This window comes from Chiloscyllium plagiosum, unplaced genomic scaffold (assembly GCF_037043375.1).
Source record: "Chiloscyllium plagiosum isolate Xiang-an unplaced genomic scaffold, Cpla_swu_hap1 HiC_scaffold_3, whole genome shotgun sequence".
In the NCBI taxonomy this organism is placed as follows: domain Eukaryota; kingdom Metazoa; phylum Chordata; class Chondrichthyes; order Orectolobiformes; family Hemiscylliidae; genus Chiloscyllium; species Chiloscyllium plagiosum.
In genome coordinates this window covers 105,668,510-105,692,964 of record NW_028270141.1, presented here as the reverse complement: position 1 = coordinate 105,692,964, position 24,455 = coordinate 105,668,510, and the positions used below count along the sequence as shown (strand labels likewise).

The window sequence follows — 24,455 nt, the reverse complement described above, 5'->3', positions numbered from 1 at the left end:
TGGTATCCTACTGGTAGTTTGCTATACAGAAATTAACTACGTTTGACAAACGAGAGGCTAGATATTACCTGCAAAGTTTATAGATGGGAAAAAAATACAGCATGTTAAATTCAATTTCACATTTGACTAAAATCTTTCACTCAAATCAGTACAATTGTAATCAGCTAATCTATTTTGGGTTCACAAAAGACCTCACTTAGCAGTCAATATATTCAAATATCATTCCCTCCGAACTGCACTAAACAGTCAGCCTGGTTGGTGCACTGGATGGGACGGGAGTTCACAACATAAAACTCAGCAGAATGTGCTACCACTGAACCAAGGTGATACTTAATACTTACAGGATTCTGGAAATTTGATACTCATTTCAAGAAATCTGAGATTTAGCATCAACTACAGTGGAAGATAATGTCAGTGCAACATTACTTCATTAATTTAGTTATGTCATATCCTGCTTGTTAGAAACCAAAACATGATTCAAAAGTATTAAAAAGCATTTAAAGATTCTAAACAATTGATGTTTAAGTCCCTTACTCATCTTATTTTACCTTAACCATGTGTATTTGCAGTTTAAAAAAAAGTGTCTTGAAATTTTTTGGGGCCCAGAAAAGGATTAATTCACTTTCCATTATTTCTTTATGGGGAAATAGTTTCACAATCCGATCAGCTTCCTGGAATGAATTAAAGTCGGATTCCGAGGCACCACTGTACTTTGAATTCTGTTCAACATATTCTTCAGAATTTTAAACAGTAATTCTTAGAACTGGATGTAAACTTTTTTATTGTCAACTAAATTCCATTACACTACAAAGAACAGTAAAATAATGGTACATCAAAATGCAGAAATAAACTTTGAAAGACTGCCAGAATAAATAAAATTTACTATTTTCCAAAAAAATTACTATGAAGCTTCAGTTACCCCTTCCAAGCCCCTCTTAATTCTTCTTGAAAAAGCTAGTTTCTGAGCACTTTAACAGGCACGACCACAGATACATGCAGGCAATCTCTCATATCATAAAGTAGGGATAATTAAATCTCATCATTCAACATTCAAACTGATTTATTGCCTGCAGAAGTGTTGTAGTGCACAATGAGTTTTTGCAAATCTTTGCCCTCCAGCCATTTTAAAATCATAGGCCCGCAGACACTAAAAAGATTACCATTAACTGCTTCATCTTCACAGCTGCTCTCTTGGAAGCATGTTCACTTTCAGTTTTCTTGGATATATGTAGTTTAGTAGTTAATCTGACCTAGTTTTTTGCAAATCATTTTCAAAATTCACTTGAATCACCACAATAGTAAAGATTAGAAATCAACCTCAGGTTTTAAAAGAGTCAGATTTGTATCCTAGCATCCCAAACAGTTTTTGGAATGCAACATTTTGATTTAACATATTTACTATTAACAAAGGTAAATGTCCAAAACGAAAACAAGGTCAAACTGCAGGCGTGGCCTTTTGGGTGTCAGGAAAACAAAAGAAGTTGCTTCAACCCAGTCAAGTTCAATGTTTGGATTCAAAACTTATGACTAGATTGGAATTATTCTTCACTAATCAGTTTACATGAACATTCTAAATCACATTCAAACAAGAAAGCAACATTTCACCTTGCTCACCTGCAGATCTGATAGTGAACCTCAGTATTGTCAATATGAATTGGTTCTAAAACCAGGCAACAAAAAGCTGCCACTAATCCAGCTTGAGAAAATTTAAGAACACTTACACAGGTAACAGTAAGTTTAAAATCTCCTTGAACACCTTTTGTAGCTAGAAGTCAAAAGTTTGCAAAAAAGGCTCATTATCAAAACCATACGGGACTGATTCTTCTAAAAGTCTGACATTTATGATACAATGCTGAAATTATATGCGAAGGGCTAATTCTGGAATACCAGTATTGCTCCTTTTAAAGTCATTAAAATCAAGGGAAAAGCTTTTTTGGATTTTAACAATACAGCAAAATTTTAAACAGGGAGCCACTGGTATATAAGTACAGGTAGCAAAGGTCCAATTAAGTGATGACATATCAGGGAGCACTCCAACAAACATACGCTGCAGAAAAGTGGTTGCCACTGACAAGCTGGAAACACCCTGTGCTCACAGGTGGTTAATATGGCACTGCTACAAGTCTCAGAGAAACAGCCAACTTGCAGTGTTCAAAAGGAAAGGGTACTCCGCAGAAATATGGGACAATTCAAGACACATCTGTGAATTAGAAGAAAATAAGTGTCAAATCAAGGGCAGATTAAAGGTTAAAAAGCTTCTAAATAGCACAATTTTCTATTTTAACGCAAGAGATAGAAGTTATGATTTCTTTGTTACACAGAAAGCAACGTAACAAGATTTCCCCACCAACTACCACTGAACAATATACCAAATCAACAAGGTTTTTCTTCAAGGCTTAGCTTTAAATGCTATCTAATTTTATCAGCAGGAAAAGGTTACTGTATTTAGCATTCTTTAAAAGGTTTGGAATAAACCAAATGTCTGAAATTATATTACAGATACTGTAAAATAAAAAAATGCCATTTCTTATTTTAAAAAAGGGCAGCTCAGTGGTTAGTACTGCCGCCTCAGCACCAGGGTCCCAGGTTCGATTCCAGCCTCAGGCGACTGTGTGGAGTTTGCACACATTCTCCCAGTGTCTGTGTGGGTTTCCTCCCACAGTCCAAAGATGTGCAGGTCAGGTGAACTGGTCATGCTAAATTGCACTGTTAGTTGCAGTAGTCAGAGAAATGGGGCTGGGTGGGTTACCCTTCGGAGGGTTGATATGGACTGGTTGGGCCAAAACAGCCTGTTTCCACACTGTAGGGAATCTAATTAATCATTTTTGTCTACACTAGACAAAAAGTAGTTACTTGTGGTGAAGGCCAATACAAATGCAAACTATTGAGAGCACATACCATGCACTTTGCCCTATGTAGGTGTACAGCATGCTCTTGTAAACCAATAATTCTTCTGTTAGAAGGGAAAAAAAAAAATCACAATACCAGTTTAGTTCAACAGGTTTATTTAGAGGCACGAGCTTCTGGAGCGCTGCTCCTTCATCAAGTGGTTGTCAGCCACCTGATGTAGGAGCAGTGCTCCAAAAGCTTGTGCTTCTAAATAAACCTGTTGGGCAGTAACCTAGTATGGAGAGATTTTTAAACTTTGTACACCCCAGTCCAACAGCAGCACATCCAAATCCATTAAAGTTGTAATTGCAATTTTTGCATTGTGCTACTGCACTGTTTCACATTGCCAATTACATCAATATCATTCCATCAAGTAAATGGAAAGGGACACAACTGGCAACAAGCTGAACATACATAGGCACTGTCGACAAAGTTCAGACATGCTGATCATTTACAGAACTAAATTCTGCAAGGCTAGAAGTTCTGATTTAGTACACAATCACCAATATTTCTAAAATAAAGAAACAGCATCAATTTGCTTTGAACATACTTTTTTTTAAAGTAAATATATGTGGGACCTGCAGATTTAAAATAGTGCACTAGAGAAATCAGGTCTGACAGTAACTATGGAAGAGAAACAGAATTAACAATTCTGACGATTCCTTCTGAACTCCAAAGTAGTCATATTAGACTCAAAAGGTTAATTCTGCCAGGCATATTAAATTCACTATCACCATGGTCTTTCTAGAATACTGTCAAGCTTAACATTTTAAAACTTTAGCTCTCTGTCCCTAATAACTAAAGGTGTTCTGTTAAGGTGGCACATGACTGCAAACAAAACAATACAAAACTGTGGGTTTCAGCCTTGCTTTTGAGAAACATGCATTTAAAAAATTCAAAGGCATGCTACCTCAGACCACATTCAATGCATCTAAGCTGATCAGTAAAGACTGGGAGAACATGTCCCCTTAGACTAGGGGGTGGCACAAACTGAAAGATGACATTAAAAAAACTGATCTGTATACGTACAGCTTGCAGGTTGTTCTCCATATCGTCGCATTATCTGGTCATGTGTGAACTTCACAAAAGTATCATATTGTTCTGAAAAACATTCAAATCAAACGTCTCTAATAAGACTTTGTCTAACCATGCAACACATTAAAAATTTGATTAAGATTAGGATTTTGTAAATTTTACATGCCAATTGTACACTTAAAAATGAGCATGCACTGGCAAGGTATGCAGTATTCTTCCCCATTCTACCGATTTTCTCATATCAGTCCTTCATTTTGTCCATTTATATAGAGCTACAGATGAAAGATGATACCACAAATTGTAAATTGGCTACTTCCAAAAAAACTATCCACCAGCAAAATTAGTTGAACTAACACCATAAGAGTACAGCAAACCTCATTAACCAGCACCTATGCAACCAGGAATGAACCAGTTGATCAAGTATTCCAGTTGAATGAGAAGTCACAATGTAAAAACACTAAGTAATAGAAACATAATGCGGTGGTATACACAACTGTTAAGTTACCTAATGCATAAAATCACTAGAATAATGCAACTTTGCCTTAAATAAAAAGTTTACTAGACAGCCTTCACTCTCCCTCAAACGATTACTCGGACATAGTGGTAATAAAGAAAATAGGTATATAAAACTGTGCTGGTTCATCCAGAGTGCCAGTTAAAACAAAGCTTGCTAAACATCTTGCTTTCAGGATGTCTTGCTCATCCGTTCAGTCAAGTCCAAGTCAAGAACCACATCAAGCAGAATAAAAGCCCAAGACCTTAAACACTTACAGAACAACCTTGATTATCTGAACGAGATGAGCAAGAAGTACTTTGTTTGGATAACAGATTGCTCGCATATGAACTGTTTTATGGTACCTTGAGATCTTGCTCAGATAATTAAGATTGTCCTGTACTCATGACTGGTTAGTACCCCTATTTTTCTTGCTCCATATTCTGATCTGCTCCCACTTCCTTTCTAACTCCTAGATGTTGTACTTCGCCATTAACAAAAACAAAAGAGTAAATTCAAATCCATTCTGTTCACCATGAAGCTATTCCATAACCACAATTCTATATTTCCCCACACTATCAAGCCTGATCCAGGAATTATTCAAAGTTAAAAATCACAAAACTAGCTTTGAGTGCTGCTCCTTCTTCAAGTGGCTGTGGAGAATAAGACCATGTTCAGAATTTATAGGAGAAAGTGAGGACTGCAGATGCTGGAGATCAGAGCTGAAAATGTGTTGCTGGAAAAGCGCAGGTCAGGCAGCATCCAGGGAACAGGAGAATCGACGTTTCGGGCATAAGCCCTACTTCAGGAACGGCTGAAGAATTTATAGCCAAAGTAGTCCGGTGTCATGGAGATGGGATACAGTAAACAATCTTAGATTAAAACTTTCATCTTTTATGATGGGATATGCTAACTACTGATCTTTGATATGTAAATTCCAGAACTTTTTAAAATTACATTCTCAAGACAGCTCAATTGTGTGTTAACAGAGTGGCTGAGCAGAAGCTCAGTATCCATGGGAACGGCCTCAACCTGGACCTTGGGTTCATGTCACTACAGGTGATCCCACTGCTCAATACACGCAGCCCCACATACTCATCCATGCAGACCCTCCTTCTCACATATGCACACATACACCCCCCACAATGACATGCACCTTCACACAACCCATCACACACTTAACCAAACTTACTATCACATGCAATCTGTCACTCCTACATCCCCACACAAGTTTATGGGGTGAATGTTTTTGCAGAATTACATTTTATTTTGCTCAATAACTGGATGAATCCATGTAAAACTCAAACTATAGAGGATTTGTCAGTCTGACATAGCACTGGCAAGGTATGCAGAATGAGACACTGAACTTTTGCTATAAATTGTGTCTTATGATCTTATATTCCACAACCACCTGATGAAGGAGCAGCACTCTGAAAGCTAGTGCTTTCAAATAAACCTGTTGGACTATAACCTGGTAGTGATTTTTACCTTTGTACACCCCCAGTCCAATATTGGCACCTCCAAAATTGTAGACGTTTTAAAGAGGTGCCAAGACTACCACAATTTAGTTGGAAGGAATTCAGTATTTGTCTTTATATTCTTATCGGATATTGCACTTGCCCAAATGTCAACAGCCCACCCAAATTTACCTGCCAGCTTTAAGTCCAGTATTTCCTCATACTCCTCACGGATCTTCTCTTCACGCTCTTTAATCAGGCGTTCACAGATTATTCCAACTTGCCTCAAGGTGAAGAGCGGCTGATCTTTCTTTGACTGTGGTGACAATGATCCGGATGAAGTACCTGGGGTTTAAAAGAAAAACATAAAAAAAGTTAATACAAGCCTTGTTGTTTTAAGTGGAGAAGCTGAAAGTGCTCAAAATCAGTTAGCAGCCAACAAGAGTGAACATTTCCCCACTTACTAGTTTCCATTATCTTTCCACACTGCTCCTATTGACAAGTGATTATAGGGCCAAAGCTAATTCCCAAAGCAGCAGAGCATAATGATGTCTAGCTCTCCACTGCAATCTGCCACTTATCCCAGAAGCTTGTGGTATTCTGCTGAGGGGACAATAAAATGCCAATTGCATTGAGTGTTGTTAGGACTATATTTAATTATTCATAATCAAACAATCCAATGTACTTCACAGAAGCAATAAAGTATTGCTACATTAGGAGATACACCTTGTTTAGCTATAAAGCACATTTCGTTAGCTAGAATTAACCAATGTAACTGACAAATTGAGGACACTGCTTCTAAAGCACAAACTTTTAAAACATGTTGGCTGTAATGCGATTACATCAACAATAAGCACTGTTTCTGAAGTGCGATACTTCTATAATGCAAAGTTGCATAAGAACTACCTGTACTAGCTCAATGAAAAATTTGTCAAGTAGAGAATGTTCTTAAAGAAAGAAACCAATGTTATGATTTGGAGGTGTAGGGAGAGAATTCAAGAGATTGGAGCCTTGGCACCTGAAGGCACAGCCCTCAAAATGCCTGGGAATCCAAATAAGGCCATCGTTAGAGGATCACACCTCTCAGAATCTTGAGATCTGAAGATTAAAGGAATTCAGGAAGTAGGAGCAGATACAGTACAAGAGCTATTACTAGGGAAAAAAAAATGCTAAGTAACCTAATAGGACTAAAGACCATCAACCTGATCAGATGAGTTTAAAAGGAAGCTACTAGAGACAATGGATGCATAGGTTGTAGTCTCCTAAAAGATTGTTAAGTCCCAGATGATTGGAAAACTGCCAACATAACACCTTTTAAAAAAAAAGACAAAAAAAAAGGCCAAAAAACATGAGAATATAATGAGCAGAACATTTAGAAAAGCATGGACATACAGCACAGAAACAGGCGCTTCAGTCTAGCCAGTCCATGCCTAACAATCCCAAACTAAATTAGTCCCAACTGCCTGCACCTGGCCCAAAGCCCTCCAAAACCTTTATGTACCAAGCATTTTTCAAATGGTTTAACTATGCCCACATCCTCCTCCACCTCAGGAAGTTCATTCCACATGAACTTGTCAAACATTTGCCCCATATCTTTAAAATTCCCTCCTCTCACCTTAAAAGTATGCCCTAGTCTTGAAACTCCCCCATCCTAGAGAAAATAAGATACCTACCACTAGCCTTATCTATATCCCTCATTATTTTATAATCTATAAAATCCACCTCAACTTCCTATACTCAGACCAAGCTCGTTCTAGAGAGCAGTAAACTAATGTTTTTCAGGACTGTTTCTCCATTTTGGACTGAATAATATCTGGTATCCACAGGTTTTCCTGCTTCTTTATAACTCAAAACCTTCAATTCTAAGTCTGAGATCCCACCCCAGCTTACAATCCTTCCTATAACAGGGCAATCAGACTGGACGCTATTCCACAACAGGGCCCCCAACATCCTGCACAACCTCAACATTACTTCTCAACTCCTCTACTCAAAAAGAGTGAGCAATGAAGGCACATTAACAACCCGACTACCGGTGATGTAAACTTCAAAAGAATTATGTACTAACTCCTTGGTCCCTCTGTTCTTCAACACAACCTAAAAGCTCTATTAACTGTAGAAGTCTCCCTTTTGTGCTGTACCAAAATGCAATACCTTGAACGCAGCCTGCCATTTTTCAGCTCATTGACCCTTTGATAATCTTAAACCTTTTCACCATACTATATCACCAATTTTGGTGGAGTCCACAAACTTACTAACCATGCCTTTTAAATAAAAGGATTTAGATGAGAATATAAATGACAAAAGATGACCCAGATCCAAAACCACTGGTGTCAGGCCTCCAGTCTGAAAAGCAACCTTCGACCACCACTGTCTCCTGCCATTGAGTCAATTGTGTATCCATTTGGCATCCATCCTGAATCCCATGTGACCTAACTTTACTCATTAGTCTACCATGCGGAGCCTTGTCAAAGGTTTTACTAAAGCCCAAATAACACATACTGTTCTACCCTCAATCGTTTTTGGTAATGTGCTGAAAAAACTAAAAAATGTTTGTGAAGCACAATGATCAAAGAGTCAGCATGACTTCATGAGATGAAAATAGTGCCTGATAAATTTTACTACAATTTGAACAAGCAGGATAAATAAAGATGAAGGACTGGATATAATTTTAGACATTCAGAAGGTATTTGAATAGGTACGACAAAGCTACTTCAGAAAAACAGACCATGTTGCTGGAGGTAGTATATTAGCATGGATAACAAATCAGTTATTTAAAAGATAATTGGGATAAGGACATTACAAAGTATGTAGGGCAAAAGTATGTGGGGTTTGGGAGAAAGAAGAGTGAATATTAGAGAGACCAACAGCAGAAAGATACAGAACAGGGGGATTTGAGAGTCCTTGTATATATATTATGAGAAGCTAACATCCAAGTGGGTAAATGGGAAAGTGAATGGAACGCTGCCCTGATTTCAAAGGCAATAAGTATACAAGTAGAGATGTTTTGCTAAAACTAAACAAGGCACGAGTCAGACTACAGATGGTCTACCACTGGAGTTTTGGGCCCCTTCTCCAAGGAAAAAATATATTGATATTGTAGGCAATCCAGAGAAGGTTCACTGGGTTGATCCCATGTGTGGAAAGATTCTTCGAGAAGTCGAGTACACTGGGCATGTAGTCTTTGGAATTTAGAAGACTGAGAAGCAACCTTACTGAAACATACAAAAGGTTCTTAGGCTACTTGGCAAATACAGAGGTTGTTTCCCCTTGTGGGAGTGTCTCAAGCCAGAGGGCATAATCTCAGAATACAGGGTCACCCATTTATAACAGATGAGGACCTTCAGAAGGTAGAGAAGCAGTGGAATTCTTAATGATAGATGGCTGGGTCTTTACATATTCAAGACAGTGACGACGATCAAAGATCAGCAGCACAACCAAAATCTCAGAGCAGACTCGATATCTTAATGTCTGTCCAAATCATATTGGGAAAACTAAATGCTTTGCTCTTTGTGACCCAGAATTTTGCTTTCATTGTTTTAACAGTTTTTTCCTGAAGTTGCCAAATCATAAATTTAGATTAATTCATTCCTCCCCCCACTCCCTACCAGATTTAAAAATAGCTTACTCTCTAAGTGGCACTAGGATGGATTTCTAAGTCAGTCATGAATATGGCATAGAGACACATAGTAGCATAACAAAATTGCGAAATGGAAACCTGGCTTCAAGAGGGCAAAAATGCTAACTCAGCATTAGAGTTCAGGTAGTTCTCAGACAGGACAAAGGTGTCAAGGTGTAGCATTATCAGTCAAAAAAATTACAGCTGAGGAAAATATGATGTACAAAAATTAAACAGACGTGTTGAGCTCAGAAATAAAACTAAAGAGCATACCATAAAACTCCAAATAGAAGGGAAGAGAAAAACAGATCTGTAGAAAATCTGAGTGCAAAATCAAAGTGGTAATACATTTGATGATTTCAATGACCTCACAACTGGAATATAGTGTGAAAGCACAGATGGCACAGCTCTTGAACAACATTCAAGAGACTTAAATAAGTACCCCTTTTTAAAGGGCAAACGTGTGCAAATGCACGAGTTGTGGCAAGATCGAAACAGTGATCACAATAGTTGTACTTAGCATTATGGAAAAGGAGTAGGTAAACTTTACAAAAAAAATCTTGTAGATTGAAACAAAAGCAGCAGGTTGTTGAAGGCAATGCAGACATGTCCTGTCAAAAAAAAAGGTACTTCTAAACCTAGAACACCTTACCGAATAAAAAACAGTACAAGATAAAGTCGAGAAAGCAAGCTATGGCAGTTGTAAAAAAACTGAATATGTTGAAAACCAAAGTTAGGATATGAAAAATATTAGCAGATAAAGACCAAGAAAATCTGAAGGAAGGTCACTTGATCGAAAATGTTACCTCGAGTTCTCCACAGATGCTACTAGACCTGCTGAGCTTTTCAGAAATGTTTAGGATTTTAGTTTTTAGAAAGAAATATTCTAGGTTGTTTTATTGATATTTTAAGAACAAGAGAATTTCCAAGGAAAGAATTGGGGCTTAATAGAAATGTACCCATTAACTTGAGTGAACACAGGTGCTGTGCTCAGGGTTCCTGAGTACTTTGCATCATCCCTATCCATCCTTGTGAAGATATTCTCATTAAGAGGAATGTGAAATATTGGATAAAATAAGCACAATGCGAAAGATAGTTCCTGAGGGACTGACATTCCTTGAAGAAAGAAAATCATAAGTGCCATATGGATTGCATCCCAGGCTGTTAAAGGGAAACCAGGGAGGAAATAACATGCTGAGGATAATTTTCCATTCTTCATTAGATACAGGATGTACTGTAGACTGATGGTCAAAGAACATTAAATAAATTGTACAAAAACAATGAGGGAGGGGTCAAATAATTACTAGCCTGTCAGGCTGATCTTGGTGGTGGGGCAAATCATTCATGTCAATTCTAAGACATGATAAACTTTCACTTAGAAGGACATGGATTAAATCAGGGACAGTTAACATGATTTGAAGGGAACATCACACTTTAAGGTAGTAATTGGTGGATGTTTCAGCAAATGGAAAAGTGAACTGTGGTGTGCCACCAGTAAGTGTTTGGTCCCTTGCTGTTTGTGTGTTAATATTTGAATTTCAAACTTACCAGTCACACCTCAATTTTCAGACAAGAACAACTAGCCACATGAGCAGAATAACTATCAATGATTTGGTGGAGTGAGCAGTTTTAAATGGAACTTAATGTACAGAAGTAAATGAGGTAATATCATGGGGGAAAAACAAAGCTCAGGAGTATACAATGGATAAGAGGACATTGAGGGGCTGAGGAAGTGAACTGAAAGACCTTGAAATGCATTTTCACAGGTCCTTGAAGGTGGTGAGACAGAGAGATAAGATTGTTAAAAAGCAAAACAATGCTTTCTTCCACTGCACAAAACAAAAAGGAAAAAATGGTGGATGCAGCGTTTTAATTGGTATACCACTGTTTAGGTTGCAAGTGGAATTTCATGTACATTTCTGCTCACAACATTACAGGAAGGACATAATTGCTCTGTAGAGAAAATATCAACAAGATTCACAAGTTTGTTGGCAGGTGAAGAAAATTGCAACTTGAGGAAAGATAGAAAAACCAACTCTAGTCTATTCTTAGAACAGAATGTCATCCCGCTTTCCCCTTTCAGTTGAAGCAAAATGCTCAGTGTGGTTTTACCTCCATTTTTATTCCAGGCCCTGGAGGGAGACAGCATGACCGTTCATGTGCATAGGGACGAGTTCAGTCTTCTCTGGAACAGCAGTTTCTCAATGAACTACATAGCCATTTTATAGGGAGGAGCATCCAGATAAGGCAACTACATATTGATTGGGTGACAGTTACAATCAGCAAGTGTCAATAGTAAAGATTAAACCATCTGCTGTTACACAATGAAGAACCGACTTCAGAATGAGTACTTTTCACCTTGTTAAACTGACCTCATATGCTGAATGCTTCCAATATTGTTAAATGGCTCTATACATAAGGAATGCATTTCCACCTTGTTAACCCATTACCCTTGCCTGCAGCACCCTTTGTTAAGTCATCAGATGAGACACGCTCAGCAATCTTGTAAAACAAAATTCAGAACTCAACTCTTCCCCTGCCTGCTTATGCCCTATACACATTCTCAAGAGACTGCTGAAGTGGCATTTAAGAGAACAAAGTTATGAGAGGTCTAACTAGACTAGGCAGAAACACCAGTTTCCGTACCAGACATAAATTACTGGGGAATGCCAGGGATCATTGGTGAATGGATGAGACAGGAGAAAAAAAAGGAAAGCAAGATTTTCCTAGGATGGCAGCTGGCTGGAGCTCTCTGCCTGGTTTGGTTGTGAAGATAGAAATCCCTCAACAAATTTAAATGATGCATAGATCTGCAGGTTACTGGGTTTTAGGTGGAAGGAATTAGAATGGGCAGTTTTTTTTTGGCCAGAACAGAATGGGCTAGATGGTCACTAACAGTAAAAAAAACTTTGAACTCAACTCATGCCTTTGATTTATTCAAACATTAAAAGTTATCACATGTATTACTTTTTAGATGGTCCTCTTTCAGAATTTTAAAAAAATAATCTGCCATATTGATATGGTTAAGGATCCTATATACACTACACCTATCAGTGACATTTTGCTTTTCAAAATTAACCCAGTCAGGCAAGTTCGATACACCCCGAACCAGGTAGGATTTGAAGCTTAACCTTTCTGGCCAAGGTAGGACACTAACGTAATTCTCTACTATTTACATCCTTGTTATTGCTCACTTCTATCTTCTGAGCTGGCACATGGATATCACTAACCATCCCAGCACTTATTGCCCATCCAGTTATCCACAGGGTAGTTAGCCTGGAGCCATGCATAGGTTCAAACAGGTCCTTTAGAAAAGGACTTGAAGCAGAAAGGTTTCATTTCACAACATGGCTACATGGTCACCATTATGTCAGCTTTAAATTTCAGACTTTTAATTCATTAAAATTCCACCATCTGCCGTGGTACCCAAATCTGCGGAAAATTAGACCAGGGTTCTTGCTTACTAGCCCACTGACATTACACCAGCACCTCCTCTTAAGTTACTACTGTTAAGATCTCATGTCCTTATCCCTTCTTCAAACCCTTCTGAAATAGGTAGATTAGGAGAAAGTGAACACAGCAGATGCTGTAGGTCAGAGCTGAAGAGCGTGGTGCTGGAAAAGCACAGCCAGTCAGACAGCAGTCAAGGAGCAGGAGAATAGATGTTGAGCATAAGCCATTCATCAGGAATCCGAAATGTTATCTCTCCACCCTGGAGGCTCTCTGCCTCCATTCTGATGGAGGGCTTTTACCCGAAACATTGATTTTCCTGCTCCTCTGATGCTGCCTGACCTGTGCTTTTCCAGCACCACTGATTTAGACTCTGGTTTCCAGCAGCTGCAGTGCTCACTTTTGCTTGTTGTTCATGTTGTTCATGGACTAGAGAACAGATTTCAAAATCTGAGCTAGAGATGGGGCGACAGGAACAGATAGTTTGCAGTAAAGATGCAAATCCTGGAAGCTCTTCAAAACGATGATGTTGTCTCTATTTATTTAAATGCTTTGATTGTCTCAGCTATCAGCTTTCAAACGTGAGCAGAAGTTTTCAGAGTAGGTTGCATGATGATTGGCCCTGAAGCAACTTCAGATGCTTTTTAACTCTAAAACTTTAAAGTATCAATCAAACAGGTAAAAGGAAAACTTGTATAATTAAACACTAACAGCACACTGACATACACAGTGACCTCTTCATTTGTTTTTATTTGTGCCATCAACTAGAAACTGTGTTGAAGGCAGCTTTGTAGGGAAAATGGCAAAATTAGAGAATTCAAAGAGCATACTGGCTAGTGCAGTCATGTTTCTACATTTTGTCTACTGCAATACTCATGACATTATCCACGTCACTAACCTGTTGCATTGTCTTATCCTCTTTCAAGAACTTTCTAAATACCCTCCCACAGAATTCTACACTGACTCAACAGTCCTAGTTGTTTCATTTACAAGGATACTGGTCACAGTATTGCCCAGGTCAAGATTATCCCAATGCAGCAGCTTCCCCTTTCCACCACTATGCTAGTGTCAGAGCTGGAGGATTTGAAACCCATATTTGTTGCCCCATAGAACTAGTATTCACAGACCTCTTGTCTGAGGCAGCCTTTGCCAATGTATCAAGGCAGAGATCCAGAAGTTTCAGCATGTACAGTGCTGAGTTTAGTACTATAGCTAGTTGCTCATTCTTCTGTAGAAGAACCTCAGATCTACTTATGTAGGCAGTATCCACTTGGGTAACATTAGGATTCTTCTTCACCCATACAAAGTTGCTGAAGCCTGGTTCACTCAACCTCGACACTGGGCAAGCCACACAATCTTCAGAACTTACTCTGAAGGCTGCACAGATTAGTGTCCATAAATATCCACTCTTTCCATATTGAAAACTAGTATATAGTGGTAAGTTAATGCCACCTGGAGCATGGTACAGTGCTCAGATTTGCTCATCTTATGGCATCCTGGCTCATCCCAACAGGTTGCAAAAATCTTGCTCCCATTGGGTAAGTTTCCAAAAGCTGAAACCGCTTCACTGGCATCATCCAAATCCCTATACCTGCCTCACTTGGAAGTCACACCCTTTATCCCTAACTACAGTCCGAGCCTGTAGTACTTCACCTAAGGAGGTGACTACTGAATGGAACAAATTGCCCAAGTCAGACTTTTCCCCTCCCTAATGCATCATAGCAAAAGGTTTAACACTAGCTCTTTAAAGTGAAACCCTCAGGTTGCAAATATGGTTACTGTGGATCATAATTGTGCTCACCAGCTCCCATAATTCACCTGCCCTGCCACATTTAACTAGCATATCAAGTTTAGAAATATCACTAATTAATATACAGTTAATCAAACAATTTAAATATTACATCTTCATCTAGTTTCTGCTGTTCCAGTCTAAAGAAAAATTTAGATTTCAACTGGCTCACCAATTAATTCTTTGAGACTTCGGTTCTCATTGTCTTAGTCTTTCATGTCACTCCTGACCTTGTGAAAGACTAGAACAGCACCTCCATCCTCAGACATTTACTAACCATATTAATCCACAATTGTGAAGTTTTCCCCCCAATTAAAGTAAATTATTTTCAAACTCATTCAAAAATCAATGTTTGCATTGCCTCCCTAACTTAATATAGCAGTTAAACAGTAATAATTGCTATACAGTGACTTGTCTTTTCACATTATTCTGTACTGCCATTAGCAGAAAAACTGGGCAAATAGGTTCAACCTGAAAAACATTTTATTGTTGAAAACTACTCTAGTGTTTATTATTCTACAAGTTAATTCAACTTGTGTGCACAGGAGCAGCTTGTAATGTCGCCCTATTTCCATGAAGTCAGTTGTAGCAGTAAACTACTGCTCATCTTAAATTATGAAGTAATATTCAAATAAAATCATGATCATTTGTAGATCTGAAATAACTGCAGTGTAAGCCAATACTAGCTGTGATGCACAAAGTTATTGCCCAGCATTCAGTTCTGCTCTATGAATTCAGACAATTAAAAAATGTATCTGCCATGTAACTTTGAAGGTATATAAAGTTGTGAAACAGCATATATTTCTTGCACAAAAGGAAACCCATTCCAAGGACAATGCTTTAAGATACCAACCCTCCAAGTCCAATTATAAATTAGTCAGTAATGGACATATTGCTTTGCATCCTGACTGCTATTTGATTCCAGTAATCATTCCAAAAATGTCAACTGCTGAAGCATACAGATAACAGTTGTTTTGTTTAACCACTACAGTAAACTCCATTAGTAATGTAGACCTTAACTAGGAACCTGGATTTCCACACTGAAGACTGCACATACCTTGCAAAGCTGGTCCATTTAAAATTGGAACATGAGTCTGTGTATCACTTGAACAACTTCCCTCAGTTTGATGCAGGAAGCTTTCTAAATGCCTCCTCTTCTGAATGCGTTTGTACTCTTGTTTTATGTTGTAGAGAATTTGCTCTGGAAGAAAAACACAAGGTCTTTACAACTGAAAGAAGCACTTTAAAGCACGTTGCATTCAAGCAAATCAGAGGTTCTGTCAGCAAACGATGTAATGCCTTGAGACTCAAAAGCTTTTACTGTTGTGAAGCATATCATCTGTTTAAAAAAAAAAGGTTTATCCAGTTTGCTTCAGATAATTGCATATGACACTATTAATGGTGCAATTAAATCCCCAAAATTATGCAAAACATACCTTATATTGATAGATCAATTTGTCCAATTTTGAGTGTGAAGATAAAGTAATTCAATACAATGCTGAAAATGTGTTGCTGGAAAAGCACAGGTCAGGCAGCATCCAAGGAGGAGAATTGACATTGAGCATGAGCCCCCACGTCGATTCTCCTGCTCCTTGGATGCTGCCTGACCTGCTGTGTTTTTCCAGCAACACATTTTCAGCTCTGATCTCCAGCATCTGCAGTCCTCACTTTCTCCTAGAGCATTCAATACAATGTCAACGCCCTGCCTCCTTTATTATTCCTGAAGAAGGGCTTATGCCCGAAACGTCGATTCTCCTGTTCCCTGGATGCTGTCTGGCCTGCTGTGCTTTTCCAGCAACACATTTCCAGCTCCTTTATTATTCCCCAAGCTAGAGAGATGTTGTCTCTTATGTAACTGAACAAAAGAGATACCTTTAAAAAAGGTCAGTCACCTTCATACTCAAATGGTGAAAAAGGGAAGTCACAATCAAATGTTTCCCTGGTGTCTGCTGTAACCAGTCAATAATGATCCTTCTACAAAGTAGAATTTAAAAGCTTTCTTACATGAAGAGATTTGATCAAAAATGAAAAAAAAAATATGACCACATTTTACATTGCAGTCACATTCCTGCCTATCAATCATGACCCTGTTGCAGACAAGTATCTATAGCTACAGACAGAGCTGCTTTTAATATCGTGTTTACTAATGCCTTAGATATAGAACGCATTACAAGTACAATCAATTGTAATACTAATGCAAGCTGTCCAACAGTTTCAGCAAAGATTGTAGGCTGCTTGTATGACTTTCAATCCAATTCGCCAAATTTTTCTTGCTGCTTCATTTAGCACTTAGATTTGGTAGGTTGGGGCACATGCCCTGACACTAATTCACGAAGAGAAATAAAAGCATAAGCCCAGGCCTCTTGATCATTTGTCAGTATACCCATTGGAAATGTAGATCAACAAGCAAATTGAGGATCAGCTTGTTCATGACGCTTTCTGCAAGGAGTTATCTACTGGAACTCAAGCTGACAGATGAATGGTCACATGAGTATTGCTCCAAATAACATCCGTTGTTCATAGCAAAATTAGAACAAGGTACGCATTAATAGTATGATTGAAACAGATGACAACTTTGGATGGGCATTTTGAAAGCTATAAAAGTGCATGCAACTGAATTTCACTTATTTGGCAGTAATGGAAAATGTAAACAGACCACACACCAAAGATAGATCTCAATGATCAAATAAGTGCTAACATACACATACAGTGCAGGCAAGAAATGGGAGTTAAATGGTTTATTTTTAAAACCACTGTCCTTCACAACACTTTGTAACATGTTCCCAGCCAGAACTGAAGGAGTGTGGAGAAGAGATAAGTAAAACTTTTGGATGACCAATATGGATCAGTGGCAGATGAAATTCAACTCTGTACAAGTGCGAGGTGACTCACTTTAGAATTGGAACTCAATGAATGGCAGGACACAAAGGAAATTCAAAAGGGAGAATGGAAGCTTGGGTGCTTGTCCACACCGGCCCGAAGGCACAGGGAAGGTTAATAAGGTTAGTTAAGGGCAGCAGTTAGTTAACAGTTGTGGTATAGATTTATAAGAGCTGGGAGATTATGTTGGGGCAGTACAGAATTTCTGTTAGGCCACAGCTTAAACACTGTGTACAGTTCTGATCATCTCACTATAGGATGTATTGCACAGGTGGTGGTGGTTCACTAGGATGGGCCGGAGTATTTTAGCCATAGAGACACTGGTTAGCCTCAGGTTATTCTCGTTTGCATGGAGAAGGCAGAGGGAAAACACAACTGAGGTGCATATGATTATATGGGGCATGGACATGATGGATAAACAGCAGCTGTTCCACTTAGCTGAAGGGTCAATAATGAACTGAGGGGCATAGGTTTAAAGTGAAGGGCAAGAAATTGAGGGAATGCCAGGCAACATTTCTGGTTGAGCAGTTGAAGTGTCATAATTTAAAAAAAAAAGGTTAAATGATGAAAAATGGGATTAGTGTAATTAGGTTGGGCAGACAATTAGGCTAAAGGACCTCTTGTGCTATTTAGCAATGATCATTATCAATCCATCACATCAAATGAAATTTGAATTCAATACAAATCTAGAATTAAATGTTGGCTCAATGTCTAAGCTAGCCACTCTTAAATTGTAATAGTTAAGATTGTGAACCATTTGGTTCACTATTGTCCATCAGGAAAGTAAATCCACAATCCTTATAGAATCTGGTCTACATAAAAACACTGGAACAAAAGCAATGTGATCAACTTTTAACTACCTTCTTAGCAACTGGGGGTCGGGCAATAAACACTGGCAACGATACCCACATCCTTTGAAGGAATTAAAAGGAGACATCACAGGGTTAAAGTACAGGCAACCCATCTAACAAATTTGATGAGTGCTTGACTGGATAAAAAAGTTTTCAAAACAAACATCTGACAACAGAACAAAAGGTCTGGGTTTCACTTTCACTAACGCAGAATTTTCCCAGTTACCCAATGCTGCTACCCGAGCAACCAGGGATTAACTAGGAGGGTAAATTATGGATTTAGTCAATCCTCAATTTAAAAAGCACATTATACCACTTGTGTTGCAAAATAAAGAGAGCTAATGAGTAAAAAATTTGAAGTGAATATTGGAGTTACATTTAAATATTCTAGTTGTTAATTGAACACTTTAATTTCTATCAAGTCATTGCACATTAAGATGGGGAAAGTTTAAACTAACAAGGTACTGAAACAAAAAATTCATGACAAAATGGCTGTCAAGAGCTTCACCACAAGAAACTAGTCTTAATAAATAGGTAAAAAAGTAATCAACTTAAATTTAGCACATTTCCTTATTTGGAAATTAAGGAGTCCTGACCTTCTACAATACAGATCTGCATTCACACTGTAAATGATTAGATATTTAAGCAAGTTTTTCAAAATTTGCAGAACACACCCTTAAAGTAAATGGTCTGAAAGGTAGTTACACAAGCTTCATACATCATTTCCTTTCTGGCTTAAGGTTAGATGTTCAGCGAGACTCAATTTTAATACCAAATTGAAGCAGGGAAAAACAATTCACTCAATGAGAAACACACTGCTTTCACTGCAGTCTCTAGGACAAATGGTCAATCCCTTTGAGAAAGCCATTACATCTTCTGCTAATCTCAGGCATAGATCAATAGATTTTAAGGGAGGGGGGGGGAGGGAAGGGGGGGGAGGGAAGGGGGGGGGGGGGGAGGGAAGAAGAGAGAGGGGGGGGGAGGGGAAGAAGAGAGAGGGGGGGGGAGGGGAAGAAGAGAGAGGGGGGGGGGAGGGGAAGAAGAGGGGGGGGGAGGGGAAGAAGAGAGAGGGGGGGGGAGGGGAAGAAGAGAGGGGGGGGGGGAGGGGAAGAAGAGAGGGGGGGGGGAGGGGAAGAAGAGAGGGGGGGGAGGGGAAGAAGAGAGGGGGGGGGGGAGGGGAAGAAGAGAGGGGGGGGGAGGGGAAGAAGAGAGGGGGGGAGGGGAAGAAGAGAGGGGGGGGGAGGGGAAGAAGAGAGGGGGGGGGGAGGGGAAGAAGAGAGGGGGGGGGGAGGGGAAGAAGAGAGGGGGGGGGGAGGGGAAGAAGAGAGGGGGGGGGGAGGGGAAGAAGAGAGGGGGGGGGGAGGGGAAGAAGAGAGGGGGGGGGGAGGGGAAGAAGAGGGGGGGGAGGGGAAGAAGAGAGGGGGGGGGAGGGGAAGAAGAGAGGGGGGGGGGAGGGGAAGAAGAGAGGGGGGGGAGGGGAAGAAGAGAGGGGGGGGGGGGGGGAGGGAAGAGGGGGGGGGAGGGGAAGAAGAGAGGGGGGGGGGAGGGGAAGAAGAGAGGGGGGGGGGAGGGAAGGGGGGGGGGGGGGAGGGAAGAAGAGAGGGGGGGGGGAGGGAAGGAGAGAGGGGGGGGAGGGGAAGAGAGGGGGGGGGGGAGGGGAAGAAGAGAGGGGGGGGAGGGGAAGAAGAGAGGGGGGGGAGGGGAAGAAGAGAGGGGGGGGGGAGGGGAAGAAGAGAGGGGGGGGGGAGGGGAAGAAGAGAGGGGGGGGGAGGGGAAGAAGAGAGGGGGGGGGGGGGAGGGAAGAGGGGGGGGAGGGGAAGAAGAGAGGGGGGGGGGGAGGGGAAGAAGAGAGGGGGGGGGGAGGGAAGAGGGGGGGGGGGGAGGGAAGAAGAGAGGGGGGGGGGAGGGAAGAAGAGAGGGGGGGGGAGGGAAGAAGAGAGGGGGGGGGGAGGGGAAGAGAGGGGGGGGGGGAGGGGAAGAAGAGAGGGGGGGGGAGGGGAAGAAGAGAGGGGGGGGGAGGGGAAGAAGAGAGGGGGGGGAGGGGAAGAAGAGGGGGGGGGAGGGAAGAAGAGAGGGGGGGAGGGGAAGAAGAGAGGGGGGGAGGGGAAGAAGAGAGGGGGGAGGGGAAGAAGAAGGGGGGGGAGGGGAAGAAGAGAGGGGGGGGGAGGGGAAGAAGAGAGGGGGGGGGAGGGGAAGAAGAGAGGGGGGGGGAGGGGAAGAAGAGAGGGGGTGGGGGGAGGGGAAGAAGAGAGGGGGGGGGAGGGGAAGAAGAGAGGGGGTGGGGGGAGGGGAAGAAGAGAGGGGGGGGGAGGGGAAGAAGAGAGGGGGGGGGAGGGGAAGAAGAGAGGGGGGGGGAGGGGAAGAAGAGAGGGGGGGGGAGGGGAAGAAGAGAGGGGGGGGAGGGGAAGAAGAGAGGGGGGGGGAGGGGAAGAAGAGAGGGGGGGGAGGGGAAGAAGAGAGGGGGGGGGAGGGGAAGAAGAGAGGGGGGGGGAGGGGAAGAAGAGAGGGGGGGGGAGGGAAGAAGAGGAGAGGGGGGAGGGGAAGAAGAGAGGGGGGAGGGGAAGAAGAGAGGGGGGAGGGGAAGAAGAGAGGGGGGAGGGGAAGAAGAGAGGGGGGAGGGGAAGAAGAGAGGGGGGAGGGGAAGAAGAGAGGGGGGAGGGGAAGAAGAGAGGGGGGAGGGGAAGAAGAGAGGGGGGAGGGGAAGAAGAGAGGGGGGAGGGGAAGAAGAAGGGGGGGAGGGGAAGAAGAGAGGGGGTGGGGGGAGGGGAAGAAGAGAGGGGGGGGGAGGGGAAGAAGAGAGGGGGGGGAGGGGAAGAAGAGAGGGGGGGGAGGGGAAGAAGAGGGGGGGGGAGGGGAAGAAGAGGGGGGGGAGGGGAAGAAGAGAGGGGGGAGGGGAAGAAGAGAGGGGGGAGGGGAAGAAGAGAGGGGGGAGAGGGGAAGAAGAAGGGGGGGGAGGGGAAGAAGAGGGGGGGAGGGGAAGAAGAGAGGGGGGAGGGGAAGAAGAGAGGGGGGAGAGGGGAAGAAGAAGGGGGGGGAGGGGAAGAAGAGAGGGGGGGGGGAGGAGGGGAAGAAGAGAGGGGGTGGGGGGAGGGGAAGAAGAGAGGGGGGGGGAGGGGAAGAAGAGGGGGGGGGGAGGGAAGAAGAGGGGGGGGGGAAGGAGAGGGGGGGGAAGGAGAGAGGGGGGGGAAGGAGAGAGGGGGGGAAGGAGAGAGGGGGGGGAAGGAGAGAGGGGGGGGAAGGAGAGAGGGGGGGGAAGGAGAGAGGGGGGGGAAGGAGAGAGGGGGGAAGGAGAGGGGGGGGGGAAGGAGAGGGGGGGGAGGGGGAAGGAGAGAGGGGGGAGGGGGAAGGAGAGAGGGGGGGGAGGGGGAAGGAGAGAGGGGGGGAAGGGGAGAGAGGGGGGGGAAGGGGAGAGAGGGGGGGGAAGGGGAGAGAGGGGGGGGAAGGGGAGAGAGGGGGGGGAAGGGGAGAGAGGGGGGGGAAGGGGAGAGAGGGGGGGGAAGGGAGAGAGGGGGGGGAAGGGGAGAGAGGGGGGGGAAGGGGAGAGAGGGGGGGGAAGGGGAGAGAGGGGGGGGGAAGGGGAGAGAGGGGGGGGGAAGGGGAGAGAGGGGGGGGGGAAGGGGAGAGAGGGGGGGGGGAAGGGGGAGAGAGGGGGGGGGAAGGGGAGAGAGGGGGGGGGGAAGGGGAGAGAGGGGGGGGGGAAGGGGAGAGAGGGGGGGGGGAAGGGGAGAGAGGGGGGGGGGAAGGGGAGAGAGGGGGGGGGAAGGGGAGAGAGGGGGGGGAAGGGAGAGAGGGGGGGAAGGGGGAGAGAGGGGGGGGAAGGGGGAGAGAGGGGGGGGGAAGGGGAGAGAGGGGGGGGAAGGGGAGAGAGGGGGGGGGGAAGGGGAGAGAGGGGGGGGAAGGGGAGAGAGGGGGGGGAAGGGGAGAGAGGGGGGGGGAAGGGGAGAGAGGGGGGGGGAAGGGGAGAGAGAGGGGGGGGGAAGGGGAGAGAGGGGGGGGGAAGGGGAGAGAGGGGGGGGAAGGGGAGAGAGGGGGGGGAAGGGGAGAGAGGGGGGAAGGGGAGAGAGAGGGGGGGGAAGGGGAGAGAGAGGGGGGGGGGGAAGGGAGAGAGAGGGGGGGGAAGGGGAGAGAGAGGGGGGGGGGAAGGAGGAGAGAGAGGGGGGGGGAAGGGGAGAGAGAGGGGGGGGGAAGGGGAGAGAGGGGGGGGGGGGAAGGGGAGAGAGGGGGGGGAAGGGGAGAGAGGGGGGGGGAAGGGGAGAGAGGGGGGGGGAAGGGGAGAGAGGGGGGGGGAGGGGAGAGAGGGGGGGGGAGGGGAGAGAGGGGGGAGGGGAGAGAGGGGGGGAGGGGAGAGAGGGGGGGGAGGGAGAGAGGGGGGGAGGGGGGAGGGGAGAGAGGGGGGGGAGGGGAGAGAGGGGGGAGGGGAGAGAGGGGGGGAGGGGAGAGAGGGGAGAGAGGGGGGGGAGGGGAGAGAGGGGGGGAGGGGAGAGAGGGGGGGGAGGGGAGAGAGGGGGGGGGAGGGGAGAGAGGGGGGAGGGGAGAGAGGGGGGGGAGGGGAGAGAGGGGGGGGAGGGGAGAGAGGGGGGGGGAGGGAGAGAGGGGGGGGAGGGGAGAGAGGGGGGGGAGGGGAGAGAGGGGGGGGGAGGGGAGAGAGGGGGGGAGGGGAGAGAGGGAGGGGAGAGAGGGGGGGAGGGGAGAGAGGGGGGGGAGGGGAGAGAGGGGGGGAGGGAGAGAGGGGGGGGAGGGGAGAGAGGGGGGAGGGGAGAGAGGGGGGGGAGGGGAGAGAGGGGGGGGGAGGGGAGAGGAGAGAGGGGGATTATTGGGGCAGTTGGGGGGGATTATTGGGGGGAGAGGACATAGTGAAGACAGGGCGACAGTTGGGGGGGGGGGGGTGTTGGAGAGAGGATGGTAGTGGTAGTGTGGGCGAGATAGAGACAGGACAGTGTGGGGGGGGGGGGGGTTGTGGGAGCGGGAGAGGACAGGGTGGAGGAGGGGGAAGGGGGAACGGAGAAGCGAATAGGAAGGGATGAGGAGCACCTGAGCTGAGCCACAAACCCGGCTACATACCGGGGGGGGGGGGGGGGGAGCCCAGACACCGCCCAGTCCCTCACTCACCGAGTCCGAGCTGGCAGCCACACTCCCCCCCCCCCCCCCCCCCGGCCCTGACACTGACTGACCTGTGGTGAGGTGGGGGGTGACCTCCCGGAAGGGTGACGGCTCCATTTTCAGGTATTTCTGCGGGGAAGCGGCCGAGTGAGCGGGGTGCAGCGCCTCCTCTTCGGGGACTGTGACGAGGGGCTGAGCAGGGGATCGAAATCGATAGTCCTTTTGAGAGTGGCTCCGCAGGCCATGGCGACTGAGTGTGTGTCCGCCCGGAGTGGGAACGGGGGGAGGGGGGCGAGAGAGACACACACACACACAGAGAGAGAGAGAAAGCAGGAACGAAGGACGAGCGGCCGCACAAAGTCGCCGGTTTCTATTCACGGAAGAGGTGGTGGAAAAAGCCGGTTTATCGATTCCTTGTGAAATATTAAAACAAAACCTCCCTCGGCCGGAAAACGGTTGATGTCTCTCCTTCTTCCTCCCCAACCACCGCCACCAAATAACAACAACCTCTCCGCTCCAATATCCACCCGGGTTGATAGCGCCACTCGCCGCGGTTGTGTTGCAGCAACGGCCGAGTCAATATCGACCAGCAGCGGAGCGGATGGCGATGGATGATCTCTCTCTCCCCCCCCCACTCCCAGCTCCTCCTGCTGCTGCTGCTGCTGCTGCACCCACTAAGGCTCCTTGTACCGTGATGGCGTCCCCGGCCACAATAAACAACGCCAGCCCCTACGCGTCACTGCGCAGACGTCAGCCGGTCCGCGCCACCTGCCGGGAGTTGTAGTCCACACCTCCACCTTCAGCACATTATTGACAGGAAGCGGAACTACAACCCCCAGCGTGAACCGCGGGATGCGCGCCTCCCAGCTGTTGCATTTAAATCCCCCATTGGTAC

At 44.7% G+C, this 24,455-nt stretch overlaps 1 protein-coding gene across 1 annotated transcript; it reads right to left on the bottom strand.

The window, feature by feature from the left end:
- Window positions 1-764: 764 nt before the first annotated feature.
- akirin2 (akirin 2) lies at window positions 765-24,217 on the bottom strand. The gene is given in 8 exon segments (XM_087982271.1): window positions 765-2,163; window positions 2,166-2,200; window positions 3,800-3,823; window positions 3,825-3,990; window positions 6,067-6,219; window positions 15,787-15,930; window positions 23,632-23,709; window positions 23,712-24,217. Coding segments are annotated over 8 exon segments (732 nt in total). The 5' UTR covers window positions 23,806-24,217; the 3' UTR covers window positions 765-2,125.
- Window positions 24,218-24,455: the final 238 nt, after the last annotated feature.